The sequence below is a fragment of the Salvelinus fontinalis genome, chromosome 26 (assembly GCF_029448725.1).
Source record: "Salvelinus fontinalis isolate EN_2023a chromosome 26, ASM2944872v1, whole genome shotgun sequence".
Classification (NCBI taxonomy): domain Eukaryota; kingdom Metazoa; phylum Chordata; class Actinopteri; order Salmoniformes; family Salmonidae; genus Salvelinus; species Salvelinus fontinalis.
Window position 1 is genome coordinate 40133968 of NC_074690.1, and position 15634 is coordinate 40149601.

General features: G+C 41.1%; 1 protein-coding gene across 1 annotated transcript in view; it reads left to right on the top strand.

Moving 5' to 3' along the window:
• The first annotated feature begins 469 nt into the window (after positions 1 to 469).
• The window catches only part of LOC129824339 (protein unc-13 homolog A-like), an 88868-nt gene continuing 73703 nt past the window's right edge, over positions 470 to 15634 (top strand). The window contains 1 exon segment of the mRNA XM_055883916.1: positions 470 to 767. Within this exon segment, the coding sequence (XP_055739891.1) occupies positions 746 to 767 (22 nt within the window). The 5' untranslated portion in view covers positions 470 to 745.

Sequence of the window (15634 nt, forward strand, 5' to 3'; positions counted from 1 at the left end):
CGGGACTGTTCCGGTTTTTGTTTGTTAGTTCGTTCGTTTTATGTAGTCTGTTTTCCTGGTTCATGCGTTCTTCACGTTGTATGTAAGTTCGTGTCCAGGTCTGTACATTTGTTTATTTGTTTTGTAATTATTCAAGTGTTTGTCGTGTTTTTCCGTTTTGTCTAATAAATCATTATGTATCCACAACCCGCTGCACGTTGGTCAAATCCCTGCTACTCCTCTTCGGATGAGGAGAAGGAGGAAGCCCGTTACACTTAAGGTCCTTGTGTAATTGTAATGTGATATTGTACCCCCTAGCTCGATTGTCCATTATATATAATCTATATATACTTGTGTTCCCTTATGTACTTTCTGTATTTATTTGTTGTTAATTAAAAAAAGATATAAAAAAGATTTACAAATATAAAAAAACTTCGTGGCCCCCTCACTACCTGCTGCCTCGCGTCACATTAACTGACATCACGGAACTGTCCTCGCGAGAGCAGTGGAGGAGAGCAATGCAGTGAGCGCGAGAGATGCAGCTTAGTGAGGGGAGCACTTCAACAGCAAGACAAATAGCTATATCCCTGAAAAACGGACGGGGTCATGTAATATGTCCTCGAAACGTTGCTGCGATATTTAGCCTATGTTTTGATGCAGTCTACATATGTAGCCTACACCGGGGAGGTAACTGTAGCCAAGCGAAACAGTGAAGAACAGGCGGCCAGTAGAGGACAGCCGGGGACTCTTACAGCTACTTTCAGAGATGTCCCTTCTCTGTGTCAGAGGTAAGAAGACATACACATTATGATTATACCATTAATGTTACATTTCATATTTATTTGATGTGATTGTTATATATTGTAGGCTACTTGCAAGGAGCTATAGCCGATTCAGTGTTTGACCAATAAGCAATTACCATGGTAGCCTTTAATGTTGGAGTAGCCTAAAAATTGGAAATGGCATAACGTTACATAGCCAGACTTAGTTATCACCTTACTGTTTTACCTGTGGAAAAATGTATTCACACCTGTACATTTGGGTGACAGTTATTTTAAGAACGCGGTCCTTTGCAGAGAAAACTAGCTATAGGCTCCTTGAGATGATTTTTCTCAGGTGAAATATGTTTTTCTGATGACAGAGGTCCGTGTTTTTTTTTAAGGGTGTCTGGCAGCTTTCTATGGAAAGATATGCTTTGGCTATGTATGCTTGAGGTGCAATAAAATGATGCCAAAAGTCACAGCTCAGATTGAAGAAGCCTAATAGTAGTAATAGTAATAGTTGAAGAAGCCCAAAAGCTTAGGCTATATTGTATTAAGTTATAAGTAGGCTATCAATGAATGTCTTATTCACAACGGACTGAGGAGCTGCTGTGCCTGTGTGTAACCTTATCTTGGACATTTAAACGTGTAATGATCAAAATGTGGACATTTTGTTTCTATTTGCCATCCTTAGCACCGTTTTAGCTGCATGTGTGTTGCGTGCCATGCCAGTTCATGTGTGGGCGGCCGGTGTAGCAAGGAAAGGATAGCCCCTGCCGCTCCGCTGCTGCGTGGAAGCGAGCCTCCCGCGGTCGTGAGGGAATCCTATGGTGGGTGTTCGCGTCAGGTCGTGCCACCTGTGGGCTGAAATGTAACAACATTTCCCTGTCGAACCGCGTGACCTCAGATCATCTAGCGTTGCATTACATGCATGATATGGTGCACAGCATTCATATGTGCAGAGGTGGGAAAAGTACTCAAATGTCGTACTTGAGTAAAAGTAAAGATGGCTTAATACAACATGACTCAAGTTAAAGTCTCCCAGTAAAATTATACTTGAGTAAAAGTCTAAAAGTATTTGGTTTAAAATATACTTAAGTATCAAAAGTAAAAGTATAAATCATATCAAATTCCTTATATTAAGCAAACCAGACACCATTTTCTTGTTTTTTAAATTTACATATTGCCAGGGGCACACTCATTCAGACAGCATTCAACAAACGAAGCATATGTGCTTAGTGAATCCACCAGATCAGAGGCAGTAGGGATGGCCAGAGTTGTTTTGTTGATAAGTGCATGAATTGAACTATTGTCCTGTTCTGCTAAGCATTGAAAATGTTACTAGTACTTTTGTGTGTCAAGGAAAATGTATGGAGTAAAAAGTACAATATTGTCTTAAGGAATGTAGTGAAGTAAAAATAAAAGTTGTCAAAAATATAAATAGTAAAGTACACATAATCCCAAAAAACGACTTAAGTAGTACTTTAAAGTATTTTTACTTAAGTACTTTACACCACTGGATACATTTAATATAAAATTACTCAAGTGAAAGTAACCCAGTAAAATACTACTTGAGTAAAACTATCAGATTTTAAATGTACTAAGTACAGTGGTGAAAAAAGTACTCAATTGTCATACTAAAAGTGCAAAGTAAATGCTATACATCATCATTCCTTTGTATTTAGCAAATCAGACTGCACAATTTCCTTTTTTATTCTACAGCCAGGGCACACCTCAACACATTTACAAAGGAAGCATTTATGTTTAGTGAGTCCACCAGAGCAGGCAGTAGGAATGACCCGGGACGCTCTCTTAATAAGTGTGTGAATTTGTCCTTTTTCCTGTACTGCTAAGCATTCAAATTGTAACTCAGGAAAAAATGTATGGAGTAAAAAGTATATGATTTTCTCAAGGAATATAGTGAAGTAAAAGTAATCAAAATTATAAATAGTAAAGTACAGATACCCCAAAAAACTACTTAAGTAGTACTTTAAAGTATTTTTACGAAAGTACTTTACACCACTGCATATGTGTACCTTAGGTCTGCAGCACTGCTGGTTTTCATCATTCCCCTCTACTCAGGGATGATTCAAACCTGGGACACTACCTGGTGACTGAGATGTAAGTCTGGCAAATCAGTGACATAAACCATTAATTAACAACCAGGAAGAAAAAAAGAAACCAGCAGTGCTGTTTCAGACCCTGAAGAAGTGAATTCCTGAAATCCCTGATGTACGTCACCGGCCAGTACAAAGAATTAAGTAAAACCACAAGTCCAAATCCCTATCTCCATCCATGGCTAATTTAGGAACCAGCCCATTTTAACTAGCTAGCTAGCCACCAAACATTGGCAGTAGAATGGCCCGTACCGAGGAGCTCAGTGACTTTCAACACTTTTCAGCATCATAGGATGCCACCTTTCCAACAAGTCAGTGCGTCAAATTTCTGCCCTGCTAGAGCTGCCCCAGTCAACTGTAATTGCTGTTATTATGAAGTGGAAACATCTAGGAGCAACAGCCGCGAAGTTGTAGGCCACACAAGCTCATAGAACGGGACCGCCAAGTGCTGAAGCATGTACCACGTAAAAATAGTCTGTTCTAGATTGCAACACTCACTACCGAGTTCCAAACTGCCTCTGGAAGCAACTTCAGCACAAGAACTCATGAAATGGGTTTCCATGGCCGAGCAGATGCACACAAGCTTAAGATCACTATGTGCAATGCTAAGCGTCGGCTGGAGTGGTGTAAAGCTCGCTGCCATTGGACTCTGGAACAGTGGAAACACGTTCTCTGGAATGATGAATCACGCTTCACTATCTGGCAGTCTGACGGATGAATCTGGGTTTGGCGGATGCCAGGAGAACGCTACGTGCCAACTGTTTGGTGGAGGAGGAATAATGGTCTGGCACTGTTTTTCATGGTTCAGGCTAGGCCCCTTAGTTCCAGTGAAGGGTAATCTTAACGCTACAGCATACAATGATATTATAGACGATTCTGTGCTTCCAACTTTGTGTCAACAGTTTGGGTAAGGCCCTTTCCTGTTTCAGCATGACAATGCCCCTGTGCACAAAGCGAGGTCCATACAGAAATGGTTTATCGAGATCGTTGTGGAAGAACTTGCCTGTCCTGCACAGACCCCTGATCTCAACCACATTGAACACCTTTGGGAAGAATTGGAATGCCAATTGCGAGCCAGACCTAATCGCCCAACATCTGTGCCCGACCTCACTAATGCTCTTATGGCTGAATGGTAGTCCCCACAGAAATGTTCCAACATCTAGTGAAAAGCCTTCCCAGAAGAGTGGAAGCTGTTATAGCAGCAAAGCAGCAACTCCATATTAATGCCCATGATTTTAGAATGGGATGTTTGATGAGCAGGTGCATCTTAGCTACCATTATACACTGTAGCGAAGTTTCTAGGACATACCAGTTGTTTAAAATTAAACCGAAAGTGGTGGAAGTTAAATGTCCCTCTTGCATTTCTCACAGGTTAATTATAACAGGCTGCAGGGTTAATTGTAGCACGGTCTTCAATGGGATCACATTTGTGATCCCAACTGTTGCCATCACCTGGTGTAGCTTGTGCTTTATTTACAATAGTTTGACAGCTTGCAGATGAGGAAGTTGCAGACATGTTATTATTCTCAGAAATCGGGTTGGGAAGTAGCCTAACGGTTAAGAGCGTTGGGCCAGTAACCAAAATGTTACTGGTTTGAATCCCAGAGCTGGCTAGGTGAAAAAAACAAATCTGCCGATGTGACATTGAGCAAGGCACTTAACCCTAATTACTCATATAAGTTGCTCTGGATAAGAGCGTCTGCTAAATGACTAAAATGTAAATCAGTCATGAGCATGCAACCAGACTTTCCTGACTCCTCAGACTATGCAGTGCACCGACAAATTTTTCATCCACATTTTGTACTTGAGAAATACTGCAGCAAAACACCTTAGTTAGATGTAAAATTGTGACTAAGACCTCCTTGGCAAAACATCTAAAATAATTACAGATTTCTTGATTTATCTTCAATGAATTCTGACTATTTGAGGAAGTGACTAAGCTGAGGAAATGGCTATTTTGACTCAGGAGGGCTAAACAACAGTACCTGCCAGGGTACGATATGCAAACATAACGCACCTACATCAAATCACACCCCCAAGACAACTCACGTTTGGCTTCAGTCATGGCATTTCTTAATGAGCAATCTTCAAAACGAGGCCAAATCAGGAAGTGCAGTCACCCTTTACTTCGTCATTGGGGTCTGGTGGTGGCTGGGCGGCGTATTTCACATCTGACAGTTGAAGTGGAATGGTTTATCCCACTGGGATCCTCTCTAAGGTCCTCTGGCAATCCTTTTAACTCCCCAATAAATCAAAGACAGTTATCAAACATAGGCCTGTCCAGATAAGATTGCTGTTGAATCTCTGTGACTCTACGCGTCAGTCTTCCGCACTCCAAAGTCTGAGTTAATGCGGGAAAAAGTGTTGTTGCACTAAGAGAGTGGCAAACGACCGGGTGTCGAACCTGTGTCTTCAGATCTACCAGACTCCAAGACTGTGGTAACCTAATGAGCTAATGGAAGTTATAGTAAGGGTTTTTAAGCCTAAGGCAACATTACTCATCACACAAGCGTAGTTCACTGGACCATCGCGGCTACAAGAGCAATATGTAGAATGTCAAGCGTATGTGCTGCATATGAAGTTGAGTTCTAAGTAACGTTTTTTTAATAGGATTCAACCACATCAATCTGTGTAGCCTTTTCAGTCGTTCTGTTTTACAGTCAATACATTTTTATCCTGCCATAAGAATACCATGAATACTGATTATGTTTTGGACGCATGATGCAGATAGATACTGGCGTAGGAGAAAGAGTAAGTTACATGAATAATTGCATGAAAGCAAGCTGTATTTCAAGATTTACTTTATGTGTATGCATTAAAAAAAACTAGTTAACTAGGGTCATTTCCATGTAAAAAATCCCCATGAGCACCAACATGGAAAGTTCATAGGAGCATATCAAAATGGGTGTCAGACAAAAGCTAAGTCTATATTTTGGGGAAATTAAGGCAGGCACATTTTTCAACCATTTTCCATCTTAAAAATTTGACATAAGTAAAGGCTTTGATTTCTGCTCAAATAGATGGAAAAGGAGTCTTAAGAAAACGTCAACTAGAAAAAAATCTCTAAAGTTATTAGAAATACTACATTAAAACACAGTGTTGAAGTTAAGACCCCTGCCAACTAATATCACCAGTAACACTTATATTTAGTTTTGGAGAAATTATTTGCTTTCTGTAAGTTTAAGAAACATTGTCTTGTGCCTTGTAATCCCGTTATCAAAAACCCACATATCTTTAAGATATTTTCTAATTTCTCTCCCTCGTGAGGAGGATAATGAAGGTTCACAGAAGTAACAAGTAAAAGGGAGACCTTCCAATTTAGTCTGGCGGTCAAAGCGAGAGTGTGAAAACAGTCTAGACAACCCCTCCCTCTCTCTCTGCCTTTCTCATCTCGCTCCAGTTAATGTTAACTCTCCCTTACTGACACCTACCCATGAGCCCTCTCTATTTCCATTTATTGTAACCAGCACGGACCGACACCGGACTTCCATGGACATTGAAAAGAAGTTGACATTTGGTCAGGCCACCATTGCCTTGATTTCAACAACAACAGACATAGTTTTTTGGTCCGGACTGGCCTGCATTTCAACGTCTACAGACATCGATTTTTTGTTGTTGTTGTTGTCCGGACTGGCCTTGATTTGGCCCAAACATAAACGTTCCATGATTGGTGAACGATGCAGATCTGGACCAATCGTAGACGTCCATGTTTCACAAGTTTGGACAGCACAGTAAAGGAAAGTAGAGTATAGTTCAGTACAGTAGAGCACAGTATACTGTACTGTACTCTACTTAAGTGATAATACCAGAGAAGCTGGTGTTTGGAGGATATACAGTACTGGCGCGGGCGTTGTTAGGCCCAAGACAAAGTCGAGGTTACCAACATATTCAACTATGTCTAACTTACAGTCATTTCAAAAAGTGCAGCCAGAATAACAGCAAAGTAGCTGCATTTGCGTTTGTTTAAGCTGTTTTCTAGAGCTGATTCATGATTTTGACTGGCTGAGAAACGCTGACTGTCTCATCCCGACTCGTTCATTACTATGAGACAGCTGGAGATCGAATTTGAATATTGAAACAATGTTGCAAATGTTGGAGAGACAGACAGCGAGGTTTATACAAATCTCCGCTGTTGAAAACTAAATGTTAGTCTGAAAGAAATGTGAGATAATGTCTAGATAGACACTGGTTGGAATGCAGTTAACCAATCAGCATTCAGGATTAGACCCACCCGTCGTATAATGTACTGAACTCTTCTGTGATGTACTCTACTGTACTCCATGTGCTGTACTGTGCTGTCCAGACTTGTGAAACATAAAGTCCATGACTGGTTCAGATTTGGTCCGGAACAACCAAATGTGGTCTTGTTTGGTGGTGGAGCTAATTAGAATAATAGCCAGTGTGTAGAATAATACCCATATATGCTTATTTCTACCTTTGTAGACATCACTATGAAGCATTCACATCCATTATTATGCATTTCTGTGTAGTACAGATCAGGGACCCATAATGCAATTCCGCTAGTGTAATTAGTGTAAGTACATAAAAGCTGGTGATAGTACAGACCAGGGATGTCAGGCCAAATTATGCTGTCATTCTGGGTTCGATTCTGGGTAGACATAGGCATCGTTTTCTGTCTTAAAAAGAGTTGTGTTTTACTTGGTGTATATTAGGAAAACTTATGGGTAACAGAACAAAACGTTTTGGTAAACCACTGCTATAAACAGTTTTGTTTGAATGCACCCATCCATTGCAACACTTTGTGAAAATAGTCATTGATTGACTTTATTTGATTTGATCAGGATCTATTTTAGTCCTCATTTGGACTAATCTTACAAGAGTCCTTCAACATTAAAATACAATTTATAATACGATCACATTTTCACATATAACACACTGTTGCAAACAGACATAATACACTGACATATTGACCAGATTTAAAAACTCTAACAGTCTAAAAAGATGGCTTGATTATTCATCTACCATAGTCCAGCGCAACTTTCCTATGTATTATATTTAAATCGTTTTAAAGTATTGTTTGAATTTATATATTGGAAGGTTTCTGGTTTGCTCAGATAAATTATTACATTTCTTTATTGCTCTAAATCAAAATGTTATTTTGCTATTTCTCTTTTCTGTCTGGATAACACATAGATGGTGGACAGTCTACTCCTAGTATTTACTGAATGTCTGTCTCTTACCAACTGAATACCGTTGTGAATAGAACTTGGCCGTTTTAAATGGTGTATATTATGAAATATAATAAGCATGTTTTTTTTTCAATTCTCTTGTTGATTGATGACCAACCAAGAGCATTGAGCATGACTACAACAGAAGAACCATATCTTCACCTTAAAACAATCCTTGCTGCTTTGCTCTGTGCAATCTGCAGCCTCCTAATTAAAATTGCTGATGCAGTTCCCCAGACCACAGAACAGTAGTTCACCTGACTCCCAATTAATGCTTGGGTTATTTGCTTAAGAATCTTTCCCAGGTTAATATTTAGCTATCCTTCTGATCATGCATGCAGTTCATTTTATTTTTTTGACATAGATTAGTTATTTGAGACGACCATGATAAGCAGTTATCTAGCTGCACTCCTAGTAGTTTGGTTTCTGCCACTTCCTCAATTTGTACTCCCCCCATACTTAATAGTATCCCATGCTGTGTTGGCCTTTCCCTGGTGGAACAGACCAACATAACCTTGGTTTACTTGGTGTTTAAAACAAGTTTGTTCCGGAAAACCCACTCCATGATATTTTCCAAATCTACTTGTGGAGCTTGCTGTACCTGTTGAACCGATATTCTTACTGTATTGATTAGTGTATTGTGTGTGTGTGTAATGTATGTGTGTGTGTCTTTAGGCATGCATGTATGTATGTATGTATGTATGTATGTATGTATGTATGTATGTATGTATGTATGTATGTATGTATGTATGTATCTGTGCGTGTAAATGTGCGTGAACGTATATTGTGTGTGAGCGTAGGTTCCTCCCTGAATAATTTACATGGGCATGATTCAGAACTATTATTAAGCATTAGCTCCATGCCTTTCTGCAATTAAATCTATTTCCCATTGATCCTTCTCACGTACTGATATATTGCCTGAGCCGTTTCTAGTCCTGCTGGAACACAATCAGCTGGTGGTCTGTTATCTGCTGCTACATTTAGACTTGTGTGTTTCCAGTGATGAAAAGGCAATTCATTTGATTCTCCACTTTCAGTCCAATATTGAACGGTTTAATTTGCAGTGCTGCCTGGCAGAGTTGCAATGGGTATAGAATTTGGATATTCATTTAGGGTTTGAAAATGAACTGGATCTATTTCAGATGTTCAGCCAACAAAGCGTTGAAGGAGATACAGAATAGCTTAAGTTCTTCACCAACACAACATAGGATTTTCTCTGTTTGTAACTACCGGCAGGCACAGACGCTTCAGCCTCTGTGCAATCTAATAATACAGTAACTTCATTGGTATTCCAGTAAGACTCTCATCACTAGTTCAGCGTGTAATGCCTCTTCTCTCGCTTAGTCAGGGAATTTCACACATCGTCCCCTTTTGTCCGTTGTCATGGAGACTTTGTCCTGTATTGAATATTATCAGCTGTGCAGGTGAGGGTTGTTGAATTTTAAAACTCGCTGTGGGATGCACTGTGATTCCGTGTGTATTTGTAGGCTACACAGGCCCTGCCATAGAGAGATAGTGTAGTGTGTGTGTGTGTGTGTGTGTGTGTGTGTGTGTGTGTGTGTGTGTGTGTGTGTGTGTGTGTGTGTGTGTGTGTGTGTGTGTGTGTGTGTGTGTGTGTGTGTGTGTGTGTGTGTGTGTGTGTGTGTGTGTGTGTGTGTGTGTGTGTGTGTGCGTGTGTGCGTGTGTGCGTGTGTGTAGTGAGAGTGTGGGGCATTAACTAAGGCTTCAGTTACATCAGAGCTGTTTAAAAAGTACTGCAGAGGGAGAGAGTGGGCTTTATAGAGACAGAGCCACAAAAGATATTCAACCCGCACTCTCAGAATAGGACAACAGGAATTAATTTATAGTGTACAGTTGAGGATTTCCATGTACACTACATGACCAAAAGTATGTGGACACTTGCTCGTTGAACATCTCATTCCAAAATCATGGGCATTAGTATGGAGTTGGTCCCCTCTTTGCTGCTATAACAGTCTCCACTCTTGGCATTCAGGTCAAAGAGTTCAATCTTGGTTTCATCAGACCAGAGAATCTTGTTTCTCATGGTCTGAGAGTCCTTTAGGTGCCTTTTTGCAAACTCCAAGCAGGCTGCCATGTGCCTTTTACTGAGGAGTGGCTTCCGCCTGGCCACTCTACCATAAAGGCTTGAGTGGTGGAGTGCTGCAGAGATGGTTGTCCTTCTGGAAGGTTCTCCCATCTCCACAGAGGAACTCTGGAGCTCTGTCAGAGTGACCATCGGGTTCTTGGTCACCTCCCTGACCAAGGCCTTTCTCCCCTGATTGCTCATTTTGGCTGGGCGGCCAGCTCTAGGAAGTGTTTTGGTGGTTCCAAACTTCTTCCATTAAAGAATGATGGAGGCCACTTCGGAACCTTCAATGCTGCAGAAATGTTTTGGTGCCCTTCCCCAGATCTGTGCTTCGACACAATCCTGTCTCGGAGCTCTTCCTTGGTTTTTGCTCTGACATACACCGTCAACTGTGGAACTTTATGTAGACAGGTGTGTGCCTTTCCAAATCATGTCCAATCAATTGAATTTACCACAAGTGGACTACAAGTTGTAGAAACATCTCAAGGATGATCAATGGAAACAGGATGCACCTGAGCTCAATTTCGAGTCTCATAGCAAAGGGTCTGAATACTTATGTAAGTAAGGTATTTCTGTTTTAATTTTTTTGAAATGTGCAAACATTTATAAAAACCTGTTTTCGCTTTGTCATTATGGGGTATTGTGTGTAGATTGATGAGGAACATTTTTAATTTAATCCATTTTAGAATAAGGCTGTAAAGTAAGAATTAAAAATACATCAAAACACAATCATGCGGAAGTAAACACCCCTGCCAACTAATATCAACACTTATATTTACTTTACCAGAAATTTGCCTTCTGTTAGTTTAAGAAGTATTGCCTGGTGTCTTGTCATTCTGTACCAAAAATGTATTTTCAAATTTCGCTCCCTCATAAGGAGGGAGGATAATGGAAGTTCACAGAATTAACAAGTTAAGGTAGACCTACCAATTATTTAGTGTTTTTACTGATAACAATTTGGTTTATGTTGGTAACAGAATGACCCAAAAAATCTGTAACAGAATGACTGCAACAATTGTCTACAATGGGGATTCATAGGAGGTCACTTGCTACTTTCCTCCCTTCCACTGGCTACTGTTATATTCAGCTAATAATTGTTTTCTTTCCCTTTCTGTCACGTGGTGGTCGAAGCAAGAGTGTGAAAACAGTCTGGACAAGCCCTCTGTCTCCCCCAGACAGCACAGTACAGTAAATACAAGTAGAGAATAGGTCAGTACTGTACTGAACAGTGGAGGATGCTGAGGGGAGGACGGCTGATAATTATGGCTGGAATGGAGCAAATGGAATGGCATCAAACACATGGAAACCATGTGTTTGGAGTATTTGATACCATTTCACTTATTTCACTCAAAACCATTACCACAACCTAATTAAGGTGCCACCAACCTCCTGTGGTACTGAAGTATACTCTACGGTACAGAACTCTATTTTACTGTACTAATCTCTACTGTACTGAACACTACTGTACTGTGCTGTACTATATTGTACTGTACTGTCGGGTGTAATGCTGCCGGGAACACGGGGGAGCAGCGCTCCCTCACTTTTTTGAATTTGAGAATACACAGAGCTGGTTAAACTATTTCTGTCAATTACATTTAATTACCACAAGTTCCATAAAAAACGCTAGAATGACAAACTAAATAAATTTGTATAGCAGCCGAGAGGTAGGTTGATAGTGGTTTCTTCCCTGTCTTCTCTCTGGTGGTGGCGGGAATGATGAACTGTAGGCTACGTGTGTGTACTCGAAGGCCCATCGGAGGCTTGACCACTTTGACAAACTCATTCGCTCTTTAGAGGGACTAAAAGAAAGGCCAGGTACAAAAACCCTGGAAGTGCAGTGGCTGGAAGAGGGGTAAAACTCCCTCAGTGAAAATAAAAAAATTGTCACACTCAATCACCAGCAGTTTCTATCCAGCCGTATAAACAACAAGAGAACCCGCCTGTTCACAACCACAAGCTTTAAAAGGGCACGTCCGGAGCGGATCAGGCTGCAGCACAGTCCCGAGCACACACACCTGGTACGTCAGGCAAACATCCTGGAGCGAGAGAGTTGGCTAGAGCCTTTCCCTCTGGGATTCGGGGAAGAAGGCATTCACATCCCGTGCCAACGCTTCTCCCTCCGGTGCTCCTCCACCATCAATGGCTTTAGGGACTTTGTTGACAGTAAGGGAGAACAGGTTCCACGTGAGCTGAGACCACTGCTTAACTGTACATGTCTCATTCCTTGCAGCTCGGCGGAGTGTGAGTGGGGGTTTAGCCACATGTACCTTATCACACCAACAAGATATAGGATACAAATTCACCATGTGTCTGCCTTGATGTTCATAAAACTCCACGGACCGGTCTCATGGTAATTGACCGTTAATTAAAATGAACACTCTGAGCATCTTCTGTCTTCCACGCATAGTCTACAAGCCACTGATGCAGACCTTTGGAACATCTACATTTTTAAAAGTCTAATAAATCCCTGTAATATAGCCTACACCATCACAATCAATCAATTTTTTATTTTAGACAGGTTTAAAGAAACATGACATGAAGAAAATGTAGTCTAATTCAGAAGAACAGAACAGCATACTCTGAGTTGTCCTTGTTAGGCCCTGATATGGCTATGCCATATGGCTGTGGGCTACACTAGTTCATTTTATAATTTTGTGGCATTATTTTATATTATGAAGAATACAATTGAACATAGCTTAATTATATAAAGGATATTTTCTCTAAACGATTTCCAAGGAAGTGCGCGCATGCAGCTATTCTGTGTTGAGCGGTTAACAAAGAAATAGAAACTCCTATATGCTTAATGTAGAGTTATTTATGCACCTTTAGTTGTTCTACAAACGTTGGGCTATATGTTTTGTTTTTTAATACATTCTAAGCCTGCATGATACGACTAATGAGGATTTGAAAACAGTTGCATGAAAGGCATGAGCTCTGGTTTGTGCAGGCTGCGCGCCCTTAAGCAGTCTGACATTCACAATTTGAAAAGAACTCGATATTCTCACCAGGTCTCGAATTTCCCGGCGGCATCCTCCTTGTGTGGCCGTAATGCCCCCTCAAAAAATCCATGCCAAAGTGGCCATTGTGCCCTTGGGCTGAATATAATAATGATTCCCTTATCCCGGCTGCCGTGCTCCGAAGCACCTCTCACTCACATAGGCTCTCTCAGATATTTCAATTCTTATTAGCCAATGCATGTCACGTTATCGGGTCCTTCTCACAGGCATCTCCGCTAAGACGTAGGCTCAAAGCGAAGACGGATATCAGGGACGCAACTGGGCGAGTCCCTCTTATCAAATTCTGAGGCGCCTATTGAAGATGTTTGAAGAGCTGTCCGCATTTAGCCAACTTTTCATCAGCCAACAAGATGAGTAGGCCTAACGAACAACAAAAGCACCAGCCTGTCATTCTACTATCATCCCTAGTACAAAAGTTGACCTATTGTATTGGTCAACTTGTCCTTCTGAGCAAGAAATACATATTCCAAACCTACTCTGGGACAGTTGTGGGATGCGATAGATCCCAAATTAATACAACCACTCGCATACATGATTTTTTTTAACAATGAGGCTGATGCAACAGGACAGAATGTTAAGCTTAAAATGTTGATCAACTATTAGGTTATTTCTTGACATTATAAGCGCTGCAATGCGCACACAGCAGTAGGCTATAAGCGCGAATGTTCCAAAATGCAATCAATTATCGGGAAAACACTTCTCAAAAGGGACCGAAAATGCATGTAATGCTTTATTCTAAAAGGTAAACATTTTTATGGTGAAAATTATCTTCCCCAAACTTGAAAGTCACGCACCGCCTATGTATAGCAGTTAGGCTCTACACCGGTTGTAAAGCGGATTAATGTGCTTCATTTTAAGAAGTTATTAGGCCACTTCAGTTGTGATACAATCCTTATCAAAACATATAGGCCTATGGGCTAGGCTACATGAGGTGTGTGACTATGATTTTACTACTTGGTCAATTGATTTGATAGCATGTTTAATCTATGCAATTAAATTAATTGATAGTTCCTCTGTTTTCTTTTATTCTGTAATAAGGTATATAGTAACCATCTATTCAAGCTAATCAAATCAACGTTTATTTATGATGCAGCGTAATGTAAACTACACAATACAATGAAACTAAAGCTCTCATCACAAACAGTGCAATGATATTAAGCTATATTTATTTGTATTTACATTAGGCTATAGCCTACAAATAGCTGTACCACGTAGTCATAGGCCTATTAGGCAATCTTTCAAATTATTGTTGTTTGTTCCTGAACTGACTGAATGACAGAGGTATCCTTCAGCACAAGTTGGTTCAATTTCTTTAAGTAAAAATAGATAAGTAAAAAATTTAGGTAACAAGTAATTAAAGAGCAGCAGTAAAATAACAATAGAGAGGCTATATACAGGGGGATACCAGTACAGAGTCAATGTGCGGGGGCACCGGTTAGTTGAGGTAATATGTACATGTAGGTAGAGTTAGTGACTATTCATAGATAATAAACAGGGAGTAGCAGCAGTGTAAAAGGGGGGGGGGGGGTGAAAATAATTTGGGTAGCCATTTGATTAGCTGTTCAGGAGTCTTATGGATTGGGGTAGAAGCTGTTAAGAAGCCTTTTGGACCTAGACATGGCGCTCCGGTACCGCTTGCCGTGCGGTAGCAGAGAGAACAGTCTATGACTAGGGTGGCTGTAGTCTTTGATTTTTATGCCTTCCTCTGACACTGCCTGGTATAGAGGTCCTGGATGGCAGGAAGCTTGGCCCCAGTGATGTACTAGGCTGTACGCACTACCCTCTGTAGTGCCTTGTGGTCGGAGGCCGAGCAGTTGCCATACCAGGCAGTGACGCAATCAGTCAGTATGCTCTCAATGGTGCAGCTGTAGAACTTTTTGAGGATCTGAGGACCCATGCTAAATCTTTTCAGTCTCCTGAGGGAGAATAGGCTTTGTCATGCTCTCTTCACGACTGTCTTGGTGTGTTTGGACCATGATAGTTTGTTGGTGATGTGGACACCAAGGAACTTGAAGTTCTCAACCTGCTCCACTACAACCCCGTCGATGAGAATGGGGGAGTGCTCAGTCCTCCTTTTCCTGTAGTCCACAATCATCTCCTTTGTCTTGATCACGTTGAGGAAGAGGTTGTTGTTCTGGCACTACATGGCCAGGTCTTCCTATAGGCTGTCTCATCGTTGTCGGTGATCAGGCCTACCACTGTTGTGTCATCTGCAAACTTAATGATGGTGTTGGAGTCGTGCCTGGCCATGCAGTCATGAGTGACCAGGGAGTACAGGAGGGGACTGAGCACGCACCCCCGAGGGGCCCTCCTGTTGAGGATCAGTGTGGCGGATGTGTTGTTACCTACTCTTACCACCTGGGGGCAGCCCGTCAGGAAGTACAGGATCCAGTTGCAGAGGGAGGTGTTTAGTCCCAGGGTCCTTAGCTTAGTGATGAGCTTTGAGGGTACTATGGTGTTGAACGCGGAGCTGTAGTCAATGAAT